Source organism: Enoplosus armatus, chromosome 3 (assembly GCF_043641665.1).
Source record: "Enoplosus armatus isolate fEnoArm2 chromosome 3, fEnoArm2.hap1, whole genome shotgun sequence".
Lineage (NCBI taxonomy): Eukaryota > Metazoa > Chordata > Actinopteri > Centrarchiformes > Enoplosidae > Enoplosus > Enoplosus armatus.
The window spans coordinates 19,095,623-19,116,190 of record NC_092182.1 but is presented as its reverse complement, the minus strand read 5'-3'; the positions used below and the strand labels follow the sequence as shown (position 1 = coordinate 19,116,190).

The 20,568-nt window shown below is 41.3% G+C and overlaps 1 protein-coding gene across 1 annotated transcript; it reads right to left on the bottom strand.

Moving 5' to 3' along the window:
* Positions 1 to 2,465: 2,465 nt before the first annotated feature.
* On the bottom strand, positions 2,466 to 16,247 carry cttnbp2nla (CTTNBP2 N-terminal like a). The gene is made up of 7 exons (XM_070902613.1): positions 16,159 to 16,247; positions 13,109 to 13,213; positions 6,223 to 6,447; positions 5,092 to 5,199; positions 4,706 to 4,894; positions 4,429 to 4,599; positions 2,466 to 4,252 (listed from the first exon to the last, which is right to left on the bottom strand). The coding sequence occupies exons 1-7, from the start codon at positions 16,195 to 16,197 to the stop codon at positions 3,284 to 3,286; spliced, it is 1,806 nt and encodes a 601-aa protein (XP_070758714.1). The 5' UTR covers positions 16,198 to 16,247; the 3' UTR covers positions 2,466 to 3,283.
* Between the last annotated feature and the right edge of the window lie 4,321 nt (positions 16,248 to 20,568).

The following is a 20,568-nucleotide window of genomic DNA, read 5'->3' as shown; positions in this document are numbered from 1 at the left end:
ATCCTTTTCAAGTTCAAGTTCAAGTTCATTTATTTATATATGTAGTGCTTTATCACAAGCACGTCTCACACAGGCCTTACTGAGAAAAGATCCAACAAATCTACGTTAAGAATTTTCACTTCCACTCCAGGAGAAATGGATTTGCCAACTTTCTGATGTTGGGCACTTGAAAAGAAATGTAATCTACTGCTCTGAGATTTATTCTGAGGGGAAAAAAGTAAATTATTACCCCTCTCGCCATGTGGAATCCTAACAGAAAGAGAGCCAAGATCCAGTGTGGGTCATGACCCATAGCTTGAATAAAAGTTGTTTAAAAAGCATCATTTTTAATCCCAGTCATGTAGCCCAAAGCCTGAAGTCAGAGTTTGAATATTAAGTCAGCGTTTGAATATTAATGCATACAAAGACATTTCAGGTGAACTTAGATGTGTAAGACATCCAAATTTTGAAAGTGAGGCAAAAGAACTACTCAAACAAAGCCAAAGTAGATGGCAAAAAACAGGTTATGTGTACTGTGCAAGCTTTCATTGACATTTATTTTACTAAAAGCCAATGGTTTTAAAACAATCTCACAAGGCTTTACAACATAGACTATTATGTCTTCTGCTCAGTGTTGTGGTTTGACTCCCAGCAGAGGACGACAGTAGAGTACAGTAGAGCAGAGTGAGCCGCCATGCTGGCAGTGAGAGCAGCGAGGACGTGGCCCCTCGCAGCTCATCAACCTGAGCCTGTGTTTATGGAGGCTGAGAAAGATGGGGCTTTGCTGGAGGACCAGGCGTGCCTGTGCTGGATTTGGGATGCGGCCCTTCTGTCCTACACTGGAATGTTAATTAGGTGAGCTGAGCAGGGAAGAGGTGACCCGTCCCGTTAACCAGCCAACCCTTCTCTAACAACCAGGAGGGGGATTTAGTGTGACGGAAAGCCCAGTCAGCTCTGCATGTATCTGCTGGCCATGATGTCAGGCGGTGTGTGTGTGTGTGTGTGTGTGTGTGTGTGTGTGTGTGTGTGTGTGTGTGTGTGTGTGTGTGTGTGTGTGTGTGTGTGTGTGTGTGTGTGTGTGTGTGTGTGTGTGTGTGTGTGTGTGTGTGTGTGTGTGTGTGTGTGTGTGACTATATATATACTGTGACATTATAGATCACAGAGAAGATATTTGTCAAGCATCCTTCTGTATTTTCTGTGCACTTATGAAATTGCAAACTCATCACCACCACCCACTTTCTCTCATCAGTTGCATCACTTAAACAACACACCACTCCAGCACTGTTTACAGTTGAAGCAACGCAGGGCACAAAATAACAAACACTTCAGTCCACTTAAGGGTTTCATAACTTATCTGTGCAACCAAACGGGAGCAAAAGGTGAGATTCTTCTTCACATTCACACAAATACAGAAATATCCAGTGGGTATTAGAATAAAACCACCAATATAGTACTAACTCAATATCTTATGTGCATATATAGCATCTCCTCTGAAATTTACTTTACTTATTTTAAAAACTATTGTTACTATTTAAAAAGATGGTATTGCATGTTAACTCTGCATGAAACTAAATCCACAGTAGAGGATAATATAGTATATAAACATGGATTATTACTTACTTATTGCTGCATATCTACAGCTATCTTTTTATAGTGCCAACAGGTCAAGTACCCATCGATACAATCTATTGAATATTTCGAATGACAAAAAAAACCCCAGATTCATTTATTGTATATATGAAAGAAACTGTGATAGACGTCAAATCTCTGAGGAGTAATAATTCATGTATCTTTGTATTTCCCAGCCTGCAGATAGCTACTTAGTCTTGCTACTTATCAAATACTGACCTCTAGAGGACACTCTTTGGCAGTACAATACTAAAAACACTATCTAGCCGTACTGCAGAATACTGTTCCTTTCTTGGCCAAAACCTTTATCTATTGAATACATGATGTCAGATTTTACTACTTGTTATCAATCTTCTAATGCTTGGAATCTTTGTTGACTGGCTAGGTGTAAGTATGAAATACAATACAGATTCATTATTCACTTGTATTCCACTAAATTACAGCTGCAACAATTAGTTGATTAATCAATGGGTCAATCTACAGAAAATTAATCAGCAACAATCGGCAATTGATTGATAATTTTAATCATTTCTCAAGCAAAAAAGCCAAACTGATTTCCTGGTTTCAGCTTCTCAAATGTGAGTATTTGATTCTATATGAAAGTCAACTGAATATCTTTGGGCCAATAATAAGCTATATGAGAAATTATAGCATTTTTCACTATTTTCTGACATTTTATAGGCCAAATAATCTGCAAAATAAATTGATAATGAAAATAATGGTTAGTTGCAGCTCCACACTGTAAGCAGCTTTCCCTTACTAGATTAGTACTATTGTTGGCATTAATACCTACATCACTGCCTACTGGCAACATATAACTCCTATGAGAGTATAAATAAAGAGATGAATACATGACAATCTTTGGGATTAATTTATTAAACCTGTCACTTTCCAGCATATACAGCACTGTAAAGGATCTGACAAAAGTAACATGGCAACACGGCAGCTGTGTTGTGATATTAACCAAAGCCATAATAGACTATAAAATACTTCTGTGTTTTTATAATGGTGATTTATAAATGACAAAAGGCATTCATCAGAATCACTCATCTTAAACAAGATATTGTACAATGGTGGCTGCATATAATCTGAGCCTATAAGATTATCATAACTATGCAACATTAAAGTAATACATGAACAAAGCTCAGTACCACACTGATTAGATTATCTGTTGTGTAAAACTATCATACATTTATAACTAAGGAACATTTATAAAATGAACTATACATTTTTATAAAAACGACAGCTACGTGGAAGATTACAGTATTTGTTGTAATAACAAGAAACATACTTGAGACAAAGTATAGGGAAAAAATGACACCTCTTCACGTGATGAATTGATTTGTATTCTTTGGAAATATGACACCATAAAAAAGACTTAATAAACAGTAACAGTACGTTGTGCCCAACAAACAGCATTGGCACATTTGAAACTAAAACTATCGGTTGTAAATGTTCATTAGTACCAGCTCCTAATCACTACCTAAAATAATGCCTCAGCGCATATTTAAAACAAAATCTAATAAATATAATTATAACAGTGTTTGAAGGGACCTCTGTTCATAAAAGCATAGGATATAAATCCTGTCATGTACAAAACAATATCTGTGGATTAAACCATCATGTCACACGCAGAGCAGCAGCTGACTGATTTATTAACAAATCAAATAATCAGTTAATTAGAAGAAACCACCATGTCCAGTTCTTTGACTCCCTCCTGGCTCGAGGTGAGGCCACAGCTGCCTGAGAGGGGGCTGTCAGAGAAATGGCTGGCAGATCTTGGCACTGCGGCCGGGGAGGGAGGGGCCTGGGCCAGGCCGGGCTTCTTAGGGGGGATGGGTGGAGGGTTGCCCCTGTCAGCCCTGGGGATGGTAGGTGATCTGATCCCCTGTGGAAGTGCTCCTGCGGCCCTTCCGATGACCGGAGACAAGGGCGCCGCCAGGCTGCGGTAGTCTGTACCGAAGGGTGAATTGTTCTGAGCTGCGAGCTTCGGTGCGGCGCTCTGCTGGACGGTGGTGAAGCGAGACAGGACTTGAGTGACTGTGCTCCGGGCCATCTGCTTGACTGGGCTGGCTTCTAGCGAAGAGCTGCTGGTCACAGGCGAGACGTCCTTTGGCGAGAGGGGAGGCTGAGCGGCCTGGGACTGAGGCTCCGGGTCGATGGTACCCTGGAACTTATGACGAGCAGCGTGGAAGCGCTGGTTGATCCCGGCCTGGTAGGGAGACTGGTAGCCACCTGGGCTCGGGCTTCCTGGTGGGCGTTTGGCAAGGACAGGCGAGGCGCAGGGGGAGGAGGGTGGGAGAGCGGAGGGGGCAGCACTGCAGGAGGAGAAGGATGTCTGGGTCTGATGAATTGGAGAGCTTTCATTCCCATTCTGTAGGCAGATCTTCTCTGAGAGGGCGTTGTTTGGACCATGGTGCCCATTGGTCTCCACCGGACAGTGGTGACCGTTGACTTTTGGCTGCACAGGTTGCTGGTTTCTGTCTTCCTCAATGTCCTCGACCTTTATAGTGTCTACTGCTGTCTTTCCTGGAGGAACCTTTGTGGCCCACTCCTTTCCTCCTGCCTCCACTGGAGCTGTAACTACTTCCCTAACATCTCTCGTCATATTCGCCTCCTCCAGCTTCCTCCTCAGCTCTTCTACCTGATCACAAAATGGGGAGAAAAAAAGATTAGTTTGGAGCAGAAATTTGGCTGTACGATGCAAGCTGATTTTCTTCTCTTGCACTAAGATTAGATGAAATGACTTGAGGTAGTAATAGTATGCAAAATGTGCAATCTACTGCCACCTGCACGATGAATGCGTTCAAGTGTTCCCACCTGTTGTTGTAGCTGGCAACAGTGAGCTTCCTCCTTCTTCAAACGTGAGCGGAGCTGCTCTCGCTCCGTGTCAAACTCGGCCAGCTGCTCCTCCACCCTCGCCTCCATCCTCAGAGCTCTCCTACTCTCGTCCTCCAGCTCCTTTCTCAGGGCCTGACAAGCCTCCTTCTCCTGCGTGAGAAAGAGTCTGTTCACCCATTGTGCAAAACATATAACCAGGTCTAACATTTGTAAGAACACAAGGAAATAAATTGCCTAACTCGGATTGTGCTCTTACCTTGTCAAGTTTACGATTCAGCTCAGTCAGCCTATGACCCTCCTCCAGAGCTCTGGCACTCGCCCACTTGCACTCTTTGGCCAAAGCGCAAGAGAGCTGTTTGTGCTGAGCCCGTTCTTCTTCCAGCTGGTCAGTAATCCGCCGCTGTTCTTTTTCCAACCGCCGAACCTGGCTCCGCTCAAATTCCAGCTGCAAAGACCGAGAAGACCGGGCCGCACAATAACCAAGCTACTCAGAAGTAGTAAACAGTGTATTGATTTAGACAGTGGGGATGGTTACAGTTTACTTCAAAGCTTTTGACACCAGTTGTTTTAACCCAGATTTATCCAGTATATTTTGGACAAATATTTGCAGTGCACTCCATGTCACCATTCATTAGAGGGCACCTGTTGTTGTAAGCGCTCCCTCTCCTTCTCCAGGATGTAAGTGACATCATCTCCCTCCGCTGTGTCCTCGGCATGCCTCCTCTTCTCCTCCTCCAGATCTGCAATGACCTGAAGCAAACACAGCGGGGAGACAGAGAGTCAGGAATGAAAATAGCAGGCCAAGCCAAACTCATGCCAGATCATAAGGCCAATAACGGTTATTTTGGAGCCGTATGATTACTACATTGTAAGCAAAAATGCTGATGGCAGTTAAGCTAAACAACTACATGATGTGGCTCATCGAAATGAGTATCGTGTGCTGCTGCGCCTGCAGATAAAAGCACAGTCTTCTCTGTGTTGTTTGACAAAGCCTAAAATGATGTAGTGTTTTGTGTTTGTTTGTCTTCAACACAAAATGTTTGACTATATTTAAAACTGTTAGGTTTACCTTCTGCTTCATATCCTTCTCTGCAAAACACGTTTTTGCAGTCTCAAAGTTTCAAAATCTACTTCTAGTTACTGATGTGTTTTGTGCAAAACTCGTGATATAAAAATAAAATTACAGGAATTTTGTGATGACACAGATTGGGCATATTGTCCTTTCATATATATTTAAATCAGGACAATATCAGGACACAATGACGTGTTGTGTTTCATCACTGTCTGTAAATAATGTGTGTTCACACTCTAACTTCAAGCTCACATGAAACAAAAGAAAAACTGAAAACGTGACATCAGTGTGCAGGTATTTTATTTTTCTTTGTTCATGTCTGTAACCCTGCAACAGTTACCTCTTGGAAATAGTTCATGCTGAAAACAATGCTGTTTTTAATTTGTTATTCTGCTGTTCTTGAAAAAAAGCCTTTAAGAAACAAAAAGGTTTTAATGAAGAGGGATGATTTAATTATTCAAATTAGTTTTGTGTACCAAGATGTTGTTGCCAGCTGTTTTTATATATTGTATACTTTCAGAAAAAAAATCCCCATTGCACTTAACTGGTTGCCTTCTCCACTCATGTTGTTTTTATATATTTTCCACGATTGAGTCTAGCATTTATCTTTTATGTTTCCCAATTGATTTTTTTTTTTAATCCGCACAAGGAACCAGCTCATTTCTGCCTCTACTAATTAAGAACCACACATCCACACCCACCCTTCTGTGCCTGCTCTCCGCTGCAGCCAGCTGGGCCAACATCTTCTCCTGCATCCTCCTGCAGTGGCTCACCACCAGTTTGAGAACCACCAGAGGGTTGGAGGTGGAGCCCGGGTCCTTGTTCTGGCCCCCGACAGCCTCACTGTCCCTCTGCAAGGCCAGGAAGGGGTCGCTGAGGTTGTACCTGCCATAGCGCTCCTGGATAAACAGCTCTTTACGCTGGGCCTGTGGAGATGGGAAGAGAAGAGTGAGAGGAGGCACTGAGAGGGAGACAGATCGATTAACTGGTTACAGTATGTTTGTGGTCTGCAGGTTATGTGGTATAAATGTTAATGAGTGGAATGGCTTGGCTTATTTATGCTTTTGCACAAATGTTTTTGTAGTGTCTGAGTCTTCTTAGACAAATTTGACAAGCCAGAAAAGCGATCCGAGTCCAAGCTGTTATTGGATGCTGACTCCTGTATATACATTTTCAAAGGGATTTCTAGCCATGTTAGCAACATGGCTTTACGAATGACAATGTCTGTCGGTCGGTCCAACACTTTGGTCCAGACTGAATTATCTCAACAACTATTGAATGCATTGCCATGAAATTTGGTACAGACATTCAGATTCCCCAGAGGTTTAATCCAATTGACTTGATTATGTACGATTTGATTTTGAGTGAAATATCTCAACTATTGGATGGATTGCCATGAAATTTTGTAGACGCGTTCATGTCTGTTCATGTAATACCTTTGGTGATCTTCTGACTTTTCACCTAGCGCCATCATCAGGCAAAATTTTAATTTGTCTAACGCTTCGGTTTTTGACCAAATACCTGCAAAGGTAATGGCATTCCCATCAGCCTCAACTGTACTTTGTGTTTAGTGCCAAATAGCAAATGTTAGCATGCTAACATGCCAAACTAAGCTGATTAAACTGGTAAATATTACTACTTGCTGAACATGAGCATGTTAACATTGTCATTGTGAGCATGTTAGAAATTTATGAATTTAGCTCAAAGCACTTCTGTGTGAAGCCTCAGAGATGCAAACACAGCCCTTTTTTTCTCCACTTAGTCGACCTTCTACCTCGAATTGCAAACTAGGAATAGCACCAGCGTATACATGTTGGTCTTCAAAGTTTCTAGACAATGGATTGGTCACATCTAACCCTAGTTGCAATTAATTTAAGCAGTTTTTAACATTCAGTCAAAAAAAACCACATTTGATAGTTATAATCACTGGCAGTTATGATTTTAGTTAACACATGCTGCTGTAATTTCTCTCCCATTAAACAGGAAATCGAATACTGTGTTCCACACACCATGATCAATATCTCTAGTGGTAAATGAGCTGTAGATGAAAGAAGGGGAAGAGAGGGAGAGGAAATGCATAAAAATACAAGATAGAGAGAGCGTGCTAGCAGGAGGAAGGAGCAACAGATGGTGTGTGTCTGTCTATCTTTAGCAGGACAGCTGCTCTGGACTGGGCTATGGCCAAGACAGACCTGTTCTCTGTTTAAACTCATGACAAAGGAGGGATAATAGCAGCAAGACAGTTCAGGTTCAGCAGATGCCTTTGGGCCTGCCGTGAAAAGGGGCTGAAGTGAGAGAGAGAATGGGGGGGGGCTAGAGCAGAGCTGGCGATGTGTCTTAGTGAGGTTTCAACAAAAGAGGATCAAAAGATTAGAGAGAACAGTATCCTCTCTGGCAGGGTGAGGACAGAGCTCCTGATGACTGATACCAAGATTACTTGAGAAGTTTAAAGTGTAGTCAAGAGTGTGGATGGGCCTGCAGAGCAATATTCAGCCCATTCACTGTTCATGCAGGGCCTGTAAGTGCTGACTGTGTGTGTGTGGGGGTGTTATAGCTGAGCACACAGATATACCATGACCCCTCCCAAACTGCACTATATTAGAGTAGAACTACTGCTATTTTAACTGGGGATAGACCGATCCAACCTTTTGTCTTCCAGCACCGGTTTCAACACCTCAGCTCAGAGTATCAGCCAATACCGAGTACTGATCCAATACCAGTACTTTCTTTTTCCCAAATTTAAAATGGATATACGTTACTGCATGGGCAATTTAATGTAAGTTAACATTAGGAAGAAATTGGATGTAATGTGGATCAGCCACGTCATGGCTTATATGTGGTCTGTTTAATAAGGTGTGTATTGGATAGGGGCATCCCTATTATTATTATCAAGAGAAATTATTTGTGAATAATCTCCTAGGGCTGCATATAATTGATTTAAAAGCTGTAATCGAGGCATTCTGACATGACTGACAATTTCGTACAAAGATAAATTTGTGTTAAGCAACTAGAAGCAGCACTGAGAAAGAAGACAAAACACTTAAAAATACCAAAACCCATAATCGGAGAACAGAACAGGAGAGAACTGAACAGGCCTTATTAAAGCAAATTAATTGTTTTTCCCAGTTAGAGAAACACAGGGAGGGACGATGGATGTCTACAGACAGAGACAGTCCAAGCTGTGTTTCACAACAGATCATAGGCTTCGTGATTGTCATCTTCAACAATATTAGCTCATCTGGTACAGAGAGAGGAGGGCAAGGCTGCGAGGCTCTGCTGCTGTTATTTGATCCAGTCCACTGAGGACGGTGTGAAGGCGGATCAAACAGCATGGAGGAGTGAAACAGGAAAACACGGGGCGCCCAGGAGTATTCAAAAATGCCTCTCAAATGTGGGCGCGATCTAAAGCCCAATGACCACAAAGCACCTCAACAAAAGTCTTGTGTGCGATGTAGAAAATCTTATGAATGTGGCATTTAGTCCTTGTCCTGTTTATACAATACGAGTTTCACATCTAATTAAGTTGAAAAACATCACATCTGTCTGCCAAAGATCTTTTTTTGAATTCACACTTGTGATTTATATAAATACTAAAATAGAACACCATGAGCAAGATTTTATACTATCAAATTTTTTTAGGGTTGATTTTTTTCTAAGGTAGATATCTAGTTTTGAGGAGAAATCTTCAAAGAGAAATCTGTCTACAGACTTGGCCTGCAGCCCATCCCTGTTCCCGTCAATGACTGTCTGCTCTGATGTGTCACTTTACGGTCGGAGATGAAATAAGCTTGGATCAGGTTTTCCGTTCTTGACACCTACGTTGCTCCAGGATATATACTCAGTCTGACTTTTATAACTGCAGTTGTATGCAATACTAACAGAAAAAAAAGTAAGCCATTGCTTAAACAGGAGGAAAACATTCAGAAACGTGCAAAGAAAACACATACTTAATTTAGATTTTTTGCTTTAAGTTTCTCCAAGGAGATTTGTTCCCTTGTTATTTCCTATTTATTCGATCTGCACAATGTTCCATAACTTGATAATTGGCCTAAATTCTAATTTTTTTCCTCATTCACAGGACCCCTATTACAAAAGTTCACTCATAAACACAGACTGTTCTTTTCTCAGCTCCCTCCCCAGCCCTTCAGTGCACATACAGACGTGCACTTCCACAACACAAAGGGAGGCTGTTTTCCTCTGCATCAGTCCTCCACTGCTGTAGAGAGGGTGGAAGACGTGAAAAGAGGGATTACAGGAAACACATTTCTAACGTTACCTAATACTTAACACCCAAATCTACCAGAGCTTATACATTACATCATACTGTACATGTACAATACCAATAAACATTCAGAGCATGTCTGCTATGCATCACACTCTACCTCCATTATTCATGCTTTTGTCTGTTGGCTACAGTTCTTGGCAACCTGTGAGTTTGAGCTTGGGAAGCAGTCTTTGTGCCATTGCTGCACTGGTTCCAATCCAGCTTATCTTTTGCTGACACATGCCTGGACTCTTACAGTCATGCAATGTTGGCGACAAGATCTGTGTAATACTGAGGGAAGGTGAAATATGAACTTGTTACCCCGGAGTCCTATATTTTTCAGAGCTGCTTAGGCAGATTGCTAAATGCCCTGAAATGCTCATGCATGCACGTAATATTCTCTGCAAATGAAATGGATATCTGAAGAATACTGTCCATTATAGTCGCATGGATGAAACACGACGACTGCTACAGTAACTGACACTGAATCCAATCAGTTGATGCACCTCGAAGCTAGAAACAAGGCTATTTTTCTCTACTTCAGTGCTGCCCCACTACCAACGAACACACAAGGTAAACCTGTTTGAAGTATGTCCATTTGGAAGCTCTAGTCAACCACACCATGCAAACTTGACAGTTAATTAAAAGGCTCATTTCCATATTTGAGTCCCCTTTTAACTTAAAGTAAAGACTTATATTATTTTCCCAAAGCAAAGAGACTACTGGATCACAGCAGGGCTTTGTGAGCCAAACACGAGCGTTGCCAGAGACTAACTTCCTTTTGAAAGCCACAGCGTGAGCAGCTGCAGAAGTGAGTCACAAGGGGAAAAATGCAGCGGATAGTTAGAATGCCATTGATAGTTCTGCATAATTGAATATAGAGAACCATAGAAAAACCACATCATTAACCTCACATCCTGCACTTACACTCTATCCAGTAGAAAATCACTGATATGAAAGTTAGATTTCTGAAACACTGAGACTGGAGACTACACATGAAAACTTGCCAGTTCCCATACTTTTCTAACCAGATGAGCAAAGGCATGCAAAGCAAAGAAGTGAAAAGTGGTGTTATTACCATGGTGATTTGTGGTTGAGCTAAACATTTCTCACATGACACTCAGTGTAGCAGTGACACGTCAGTTAAGACCGAGATGAGCAACATGACTAAGTCTACTTCTCTTTTTACTGTCGGTCCATGTGCAGTCTTACAGCTGGAACAACACTCACTCAGTCAATGACCGCGCTAACATGCTGATGTTTAGCAGATTTAATGTTTACCATCTTAATGTTAATATGCAAACATTTGCTAATTACCACTAAACACAAAGTATATCTGAGGCATAAACCAAAGTATTGGACAGAATAAAATGTTAGTAGAATTCATCCTCTGGGGACCATGAACGTCTGTACAAAAGCAATCCATCCAAAAGTTGCTGAGATATTTCCGTCTGGACCAAACTGGTGGACCAACGGAAAAACACTGCCATCCATAGAGCCATGCTGATTTTAGTTAGATTTAGATTTTTTATTTTCATGTGAGGGCAAGACCCAAGATTCCACATCTCCAATTCCTTAACGGTGGAACAGCAGAAAGGTATGACGTAGTGTTTCACCTTTGGAAAGCCATGCATCCTTCAGAGAAGAGATCAGTGCTCACTTACTCCCTGCAATGAATTTCCCACAGGCCGGTGATTATACCCTTAATTAAAGCTGCGTAAGAGTTAACACTGCAGCATTGATCCAATCCCAGACCTGAATGGGTTAACAGTTTGTGCCATGAAAGAAGCACAGCCATATTCCCCTCAAGCTCCAGTTAAGGCCAATGTTTATTTGTTCACTCCTACTCTCGCTCACATTGAGTCATCAGGCACCCAGCGTGCTGTAACTCTTCTTGCCTTAGATGGCCAGATCCCAGGAGAGATGTAGGAATGTGGTCTAGACACAACACATGAACATTCAGCAGTAGGCCCTCTTAGACGGCTGCTCTCTAGTTTGCTGGCTGCCTCTCCAGTTTGTTCTTTCAATGGTGCATTTTACACCAGCAAAGTGAATAGCATGCCGAGAGCACAACAGCTGTAAAGCTCAAATATTAATGGTGAGAATAAAGTCCGCAGTGTTTGTATAAATGTTTCAGAAAGGTACGAGCATCTTTTGCAGAAATGCTGCGTCATGAAGTTGCTTCATCACTGCTTATCTCAGGTTTGTGGTTTATTAACAGCGTCACAGAGACACACTGTTACTGAAGTAAGTTTACGACTGTTTTAATAAATGACAAAACATCCTTAAAGCCATCCATCCATCCAAATAGTCACTGGAAGCTTGAGTATGTAGGTCTGCAGGACACAGCACAGCAGTGTGGGAAAATAGCCTGACAATCCTTTAATTAAAATGCAGCATTAATCCCGCCAAAGTAAGACATCCTAAGGTTGGAAGTAGCTGATCTGTGTCGGACTGTGTGTGTGTGTGTGTGTGTGTGTGTGCGCGTGTGTGTGAGTGAGAGTGTGCTCTACATTGTGGCTACTTCTAATTGAGTTTGTGTTCAAATTCACTGGGATGATACTCATTTAAACTTATGAAAAGGATGACTTATGAGACAAAGCCCCAAGAGATTTACTCCATTCTCCAGAGGCACAGACACTAGTTTGCTGCGAGCAAATTGGATAGATCCAGAGGACTATTAGCTTCATGGACACATGGCTTTGTCGCTTCCATACAGTGAACTTTTTTCACAGGAAATTAATGCTATCAACAGGGTTACTTAGACTAAATCTTAATTGTTTTAGCTGTTTTTTTTTCCTCCTTATTTTGTTGCCAGATCCTGATGTGCTGTGGTATGTTACAGGCATCCACCTATGTAGGTTTGTGCAGGCCCAACTCCTACTGGCTTTAAAAGTTGGTAGTTTTGTTTCTTCACAGAGAGCTGTGGCCGTGATAAGCTTCATGTCAGTTGCAAAGTTCTTACAGCACAAAATCAAAATGTCCACAGAAATGTCCCAAACCACCGCTGCAGCATAATGTTTGTCTGCTTTCCACAATTTTTATTTGTCACATACAGTTTGTTATGAGTGACCAATGTAAGAAGCTCTCTGTGCAAACTACAAAAAGAAGCACGCAGCAATGTGGCAATATGCTACAGCTGTGGTTTGCAAGGTTTCTTCTGACAGTCTGGATACTTTTTCCCTGTTGTGAAAACTTGTCACTATTAAATGGTATCTCAAAACAGCCACTTTTCAAACCAAGAGAGGGTGAGTGTTTTATATTGAAAAGAGTTTTTTTGCACTTTAAGTTATAATTATGTTACCAGCTCCACTGATAGGTACCTTCAGGGCATCGATGACCAGGTCCCGGGCCTCCAGCTCTCCCTCCAGGATGCTGAAAAGCATCAGCAACTCTGGCTTGGTCAAACTCTCCATATTCAGCTGGGACTGTGAGGGCAAAGGATGAAAGAGAAGAACTTGACTTAATTGAATTGGATTGACTGTTTTGATAATGATGCAAATGGACATGTGTGGTACTTGAAATTACTCTTAATCATAAAATGAAATACTTTAACCTGTACTTGATTTATTCTATCAGATCATTATTCAACTCCAAAAGAGGAAACACTGAGAAACTATAAACCAGGAAAACTGTTTTCCCACAATGATTTCTCAATTATTTCATTCCATCTTGAAACAAAGCCCCATGTTTTTCCAATTCCCACAAACCAGACATTCAGACAGACATCTTATCTATCTGATCTAGCCTACTGATTTATGAGCTTTATGTGGACATGTGGTTATTATCTTGGGAGTGTACAAAATATGTAGTAACATTTTTCCCTCAGTATGAGGAGAAACCAGACAGTTTACTTTGGGTGTAGTTCAGAGGTGCACTACATAACAAATCTATTAAAGTTTGCTTAAGCAAAATGTATATTGCGAATATTACGTAAAGATATACACCTATTGTTCTAAAAATAAATGAGTTAGCAGGCGTCCTAAACAACAGCAAAATGTACAACTTCAATAGTACAACTAACTAATATGACAACTAACAAACATGGCAACCATCCAAGTCGGCATGTTCATCATCAGACACGGATACAAGCTGTTCCATCATCTGTGTTAAATACTTGAAGCTGACTAACTGAACTTTTCAAGATCAGTGTTGAAGATAAAATCAAATCGCTTTGTTATGTTTTCCCACTGCGTGTTCCATTCATAATGGGTACTGTGACAGTTATTTTGTGTTGGAAATGTGATGTGGTCTCTTTGTAGTGTCTCTGCACTCTAATCTCACAGCTGTGTTGGTTGTGCTGACAAGCCCTGCGGTGTCCGCACCTCAAACATCCAACCGCACTCTGGCCAAGTGAACGTATGCGGGCCCTTCTTTGAAATGAGATCAAAGCTGTTGATGTTATTACACTAAGCATCCTTTTCAGAAGAGAGTCATCATGTGGGACACGTAGGATGGACGCTGCACTGGCTGACTACTTAATAACAGAAGTACACCCTCGCTTGAATCACAAAAATATTCTTTCTGAAATGTGGCTGAAAAATCTCCCTCACTGCTATTTACTAGACTGTGATCCACACCTGGACCAGCATTCATTCAACAGGCCCGGGCTTGGCTCTGAGCGCTCTGTGGTCACCACAACTTTTCCACATCGTGAAGTCATTCGCAGGGGGGTGAGCTGATCTCTTGGAGCACTGGTTGCATAATGAGAGACAGGAGCCACCGGCCTTTCATATCAGAGCTAGTTGCGACAATATTTCCCAGGCATCCTCAATAACATCAGCAACAGAGGAACCTGAAGACGACTGCTGTGACAGTGTGGCTAATTGAGAAAAATTGTGCGGCAAATGAGCGTATTTTGCAGCATTTAAATGTACTGTGACACGTATGTAGAGGAGTGTGCAGAAGTGAGAAGAAGACGAATGAGCCATGACCCTGGTGAACTGCGCCTACAGCCAAATCCCTACAGCAACGTCCTCTCACAAAGAAGGCACACAGTGTTTTTAGTTCTGCCTCCACCAGCACTCATGCTCTGCGGCTTAACCACAGGGGTAAAATGCTAATTAAACTACAGCATACACACCTCCCCTCGGTTTTGGTTTTACAGGCTTGCTTGCTAATTTCACAGGCCGCTGTAATCACTGTGAGAAGAGTGTGTGCTGTGTTATGAGAAATGTCTGACCCAGCGGGAGCCTACATGTGTCACCACGCTTGTTTAGATCCTCATTATTTTAATATTATTTCACCTAATACCTCCAAGTTAGAATCGGTGTATAAACACCGAGCGATGGCATGGGAAATACAAATATTCCCACACGTTCTCGTAGCTCCACTCCCGATGACGAAAGCCCTGTGTCCATAATCCTTTTTATCCGAGTTTGTTTTAAGCCTGGTTAGCCATGTGCCTCGTCTGCAACACTGTAAACTCATTAAAAACACATAGTAGCAAGCTTTTACTGCAAAAACATATGCCCTGCTCCAGTACAAAGGGGCCCTCGGTTTGTGAGTGGCTGCTTGTATAAGTGGAAAATTAACCTCCTTCACCCAAATCATATCTGAGTCCATAAAAAATCCCCTTTTCTTAGTCTTGAGGACAGTTTCTAAGTCAGCTGCTCATGCTGGATCACTGCAACAGTTACACTAACAATGTGCAATGAGCATGTCCGATTACATGCGAAACTTTTTCAGTGTATGAAACTTTTTCCACATCTTCCCTCACATCATCTTCCAGCTGGTTTTACTGGGAAGGGAGGTGGGGGGGAAATACAATGTCACAGACAGTGAAACCTCTTTGGCCCACAAACCTTATCATGAAATGAGGGTTAACTGAGGGGGAGTGCAGCCTGAGAGGTCTGCTGAATTTCCTTGTTGTGGTAATCAGGTTGGCTGACCAGAAGCAGCATGTCTGGATAGTAAATTGGATTTGGTGGCCAACCTATTTTTTGTGTAGGCCACTTACTCACTCACTCAGCGTGCTACCTACTGGCTTTGATGCATCCTAGTCTTAAAAACGTATTAAAAACATATACATTTAACTGGAGTTGACACAGGCGTTATTTAACAACAGTAGCTATAACACTATGATGAAGATGAAGCGGTCATCGCTTTTCTTCTTTGATGTTTGATAAGAATAGCCCATATCTTTAGTCATAATAAAAGTCATATGTATTTTTGCACGAACAAAACGCATCTTCGTGTCATTTGATCTTGAGAAGATGCAGTCCGAGCGGCTCGGCCTGTAGCCTTCACTACTTTGGCTACATCATTTTTTCTTTTCTTTTGGACCAAAAGTGTAAACACGGTAAAACACCGCAAATTATCGCCTCCTGCTTCACGCCGCCAACACGAACATGTTTTCTGTAGGTCTTCTTACCTTCATGTGTCCCTCTGAGGTCTTTGAAAACTCCAGCATGAACTTTTCTCCTGTCAGAAGATTTGTTTCACTTGATTTCTGTCCTCTGGTCCCGACGCAGCGGAACACTGGACGGCCAAGCGCCCTTCTAACTGACCGCGAAGCCAGCCAATGGACGAGGCAGAGCTCTGGGCGCTGACCAATGAGAGACGAGCTTCTGGGAAAAGGAGGCAGGGACAGTGACGTCCCACCTCTTGGATTTTGGTTGGATTTCTTTGTTTAGTATTTCTGGAGTTTCTGCCTCTTCTGAAAGAGTTTCGTATGGGACGTGAAGACTTTCAACAGCGGTTTAAATGACTTTACAGGTATTTTACTGGATAAAATGTTAAAACAGGACTTGTGGTTTGTTTGTGGTCCGACATTGTAATTTTATTGCACTTTTGTACAGTGTTGTACTGGCCTTGTCATCTCTTGTGATACTAATCCTGAATCTGTAGTGACTATTTGAAATGTTGATTCATTACTATGGTTTACAGTTGGACAGCCTATAGGATGCAGTGGTGAAAGAAGTACTCGCATCTTTACTGAAGTAAAAGGAGTAATACCACAATGGAAAAATAAAAGTTATGCATTCACAATGCACATAAGTACTGATAGTAAAATACACTAAAAGTATTATTTAACATAATAGTACTTTACTATTAATAATACTACCTGTATAATTTACTTTATTTATTTATTTATTTATTATTTCATAAAGTAGTATTTGAATATTATTGATGCATATACACGTTTACTGGTCAAGATGGAGTTAATTTTAACTACCTTATATACTGTTGAATCTAACAATGCATCCAATTTTAGAATTTGATCATGCATTGGGTGTCTTAATCTGAAAACTTACAACTACAGCTGTTGCAAGTATAATATTCGCCTCTGAAATAAAGTACAGTATCAAGTATCAAGCAAATTACCACAAAATTGTACGTAAGTATAGCACTTGAGTTAAGCTACTTATTTTCCTTCCACCCCTGATTTGATTCTGTTGTAAAACAACATACTTGTCCACATATGCACAAACAAACAAAAACAGATTCAATCCAATGAGTCATGACCATGTACAGACTGAAAAAAAAATCAAACAAACTATAAACAAGATGTTATGCATAAAATTGAGGCATGAAAGCATAAAGGTCCTTAGGTCCAAAGGTAATTTCATCTCACTGAAGCAATGAAAGATGCATTAAATGTTATAGATGTCACCATAAAAACCATCTGTTTATCATTTATATGAGTTATTCCAGCATTCATAATTATTCCAGCAAAAGCATCCCTTGCATTGATTCCTGGATTTGTGGGATTACAGTATTATTGACTGCCATCTGGTGGCATAGTCACTGTAAGAGCCAGACTGGCTGGTCTGCAGAGCTCTAAGACTTCTGTGTGTGTTTGTTGGAGGAGGCAGGAGAAATGTCAGTGGGGTTCACCAGGGAAATCAAAAGCTTTAGACTGTAGATGAGCTAATATGACAGCCAGCCTCAAACCCTACAAGCACTGAAAGCTTTCAGAAGAGGAACAGTTGGAGGTATTATGGTGTCTTTCTCTTATTTCAGAGACATACTTCCTGCAACTCCTGTATCTTATTAGCAGCACTCACGAACACCACAAACTCGACTGTGGAGGTCCAACTCTATGGGGGAGGGGGGATACAGCTGTGTTGTTGTTTTTGTTGTTGTTGTCAGCTGTGAGGCACAGAGCTCCAGATGCCATGTGAGAGAAATCAAATGAGGTATTCACTGTGCTGTAGACTTAAACATTTAAGGCTGAGCCATTCCTGTAATACATAATAGCTGCCAGTAGAGTGCAATGCTCACACAACTCAAGCCAAAGTTACTGTAACCAAGTCAAATCTGTTTTATTTATATAGCCCAATATCACAAATCACAATTTGCCTCAGGGGGCTTTACAATTTGTACAGCATACAACACCCTCAGACCCTCGATCCGAATGAGGAAAAACTCCTGAAAAAAAAATTTTACAGGAAAAAATTGGAAGAAACCTCAGAAACAGGAACAGAGGAGGGATCCCTCTCCCAGGACAGACAGACATGCAATATACATTGTTTGTACGGAATAGATTCACAACAGAAAATCACAGTATATACAATTATAATGACAGAATGTAGATTGTAAAACATGAGTGAAGAGGAACCACAGTGGTTTTATCGCCCAGTATACATGCAGGGAACAGTACAGAAAATACAGGCTTGTAGGGGGAGCATCATAGACCATCCAGCACTTTCACTGTTCTCCTGATGCATGATAAGTCACTTGTATGATATGATCATCAGCCAAATACTCAAACTCGGATATAAGATATACAGTCACACTCCAACCTTACTGCTGGAAGAGAGCAAAAACACACTTCGGTGCAGCAATTTGGCTTTAAGTTACAAGACATACCACCTTGTGTCAGCGCTAAATTGGCACAACATGCACAAACGAGCCTCCTATCAATGACTATGCACCATCTTTGTGCTATGTGGTAATTGTGTCCCTTTTTTTCCTCACTCTGCTATCTTGAGGGTGTACAGAGAGCAAAGTCAGACAATTGTCGCTCCTGATAGGCTGCTGGTAAGGGAGCCTCTTCAGCCCTAATAGAGAGTCTCTATTTCAGGCTCTTCAATTAAGCTGCTCTGTTGAGCCTGCTGACTGGCTGCTGTGGAAAATCTGTGTCCTCGGAGTCTTTGTCCTGTGTCCTCGTCTCCCTTGGCCAAACAATTTACAGTGTAAAGTTTTCCATTTACTTTGGTTTAGACCTGGAAAAAAAGTGGGTACAGAGGTCAGTGGCTTAAGATTGTACAATCTAGAAAGATTTTCTCATGATGCACAATAGATTAAACTACCCAGTGGTTTATAAGATATGGTAAATTAGCTCCACCTTGACCAACTACAACAGAAAAATGCCAGTTATTCAAATAATATAGTAATATATCACTCTTAGGGATATTTTTCTATATTATTTGTACTTTTACTTTTGATAAATCAAGTGTTGCTAATAATACATTCATACTTTTACTTAAGTGACATTTTCCATGCAGGACCTTCAGAAAATTGTAATATTGCTGTTTTTACTTAAGTAAATGATCTGTATACTTCCTCCACCACTGGATAAATCTCATCAATTTTCACTGTTCTGTGCATTTCTCATAAATCATTTCCATTGTTAATATTGATAACAGAAACAACTTAATGCTGAAAGCCTGCAGTCCTACGAATCCTGTTCAAAAGTAAGACCTACGAGTCAAGTTTTTGTCGCATCAGCACAACTTCTTTTTTGTTCTTTTGTACTTTTTCACTCCAATCTTCCCCCACACTCTTTCTTATCTCTACTGACATAAACGCTGACTGGGGTGTTTTTTGTCAAGTCCATAGCTGATTTTTTCCAAAGGTGTCCTGGCTTTCAATGAGTTTCTGAATCCAAATCTAAACAGAACATTGACATTTGGCTCAGCACAAAGGGAGCACAATGGAAAAAAAGCACACTTTGACTTTCAAAATAGCTGCTTGAATGATAAATAAATACTTCCTCTAAAGGTTATGGTATGCTCAGATGGAGTCTTCTTCAGCTGTGAAAGCTTCTCCAGGTTCTACCAAAAGAAAAGAGGAAGAAAATGTTTCAAAACTTCCCTTAAAACTGCAAAAGCCATATTTAACCCCCAACATCTGGGGCCCCAATCAAGCTTGAATGAGTATACTACAAAACTTCAATCTCTTACTTCTGCCATATCATTTCCTGCTTAAGTGAAAGTATTCTGGCATTCAAAATGCATATTTCATCTCCATTTCACACCTGGCGCTCCACCGTAGATGCCAGACATAATGTGGAGATGACACACCATAGTGGCACAGACACGATCAGAGGAGGGATGGAGAGAGGGAGCGGTAAATATAGCATCTGAGTCTTGGCAGGAGCCGTCGACAATCTAGGACCTAATCTGAGGCAGTTATCAGCATCTGTTGCCTGGCACCCAGTTCTGTGGGGGTTTTAGTTATTCATCTATTGCTCCATATCTGTCACTTTTTTTTTGCATCTGATTCCCCGTACAGAGGACGCATTCAAGAGAGTGGGAGGATGTAACCTCTCAATACCCCTCAGTGAGTCAGTCTGTCAGTAATATACACATGGCTACCGTGCTCAGCTCACCTGATTGCATGTGGAGCTGTGAAAGAGGTTAAGGTTGGGAAATTGATTTGTTTTGCCACTGGCCATGTTAAATGTAAATTGCCCAAGTGCCTGACCTTGAAGCAGTCCTGATTAATCATTTGCATATCTCCAGAGTGGTAATGTGTCTTCAAGCAGCAGACTGTGTCACTGTTACCGATGTATTTGTTTTCTAATCATGTGGCAGAAGCTGGATGTAGAATCTGA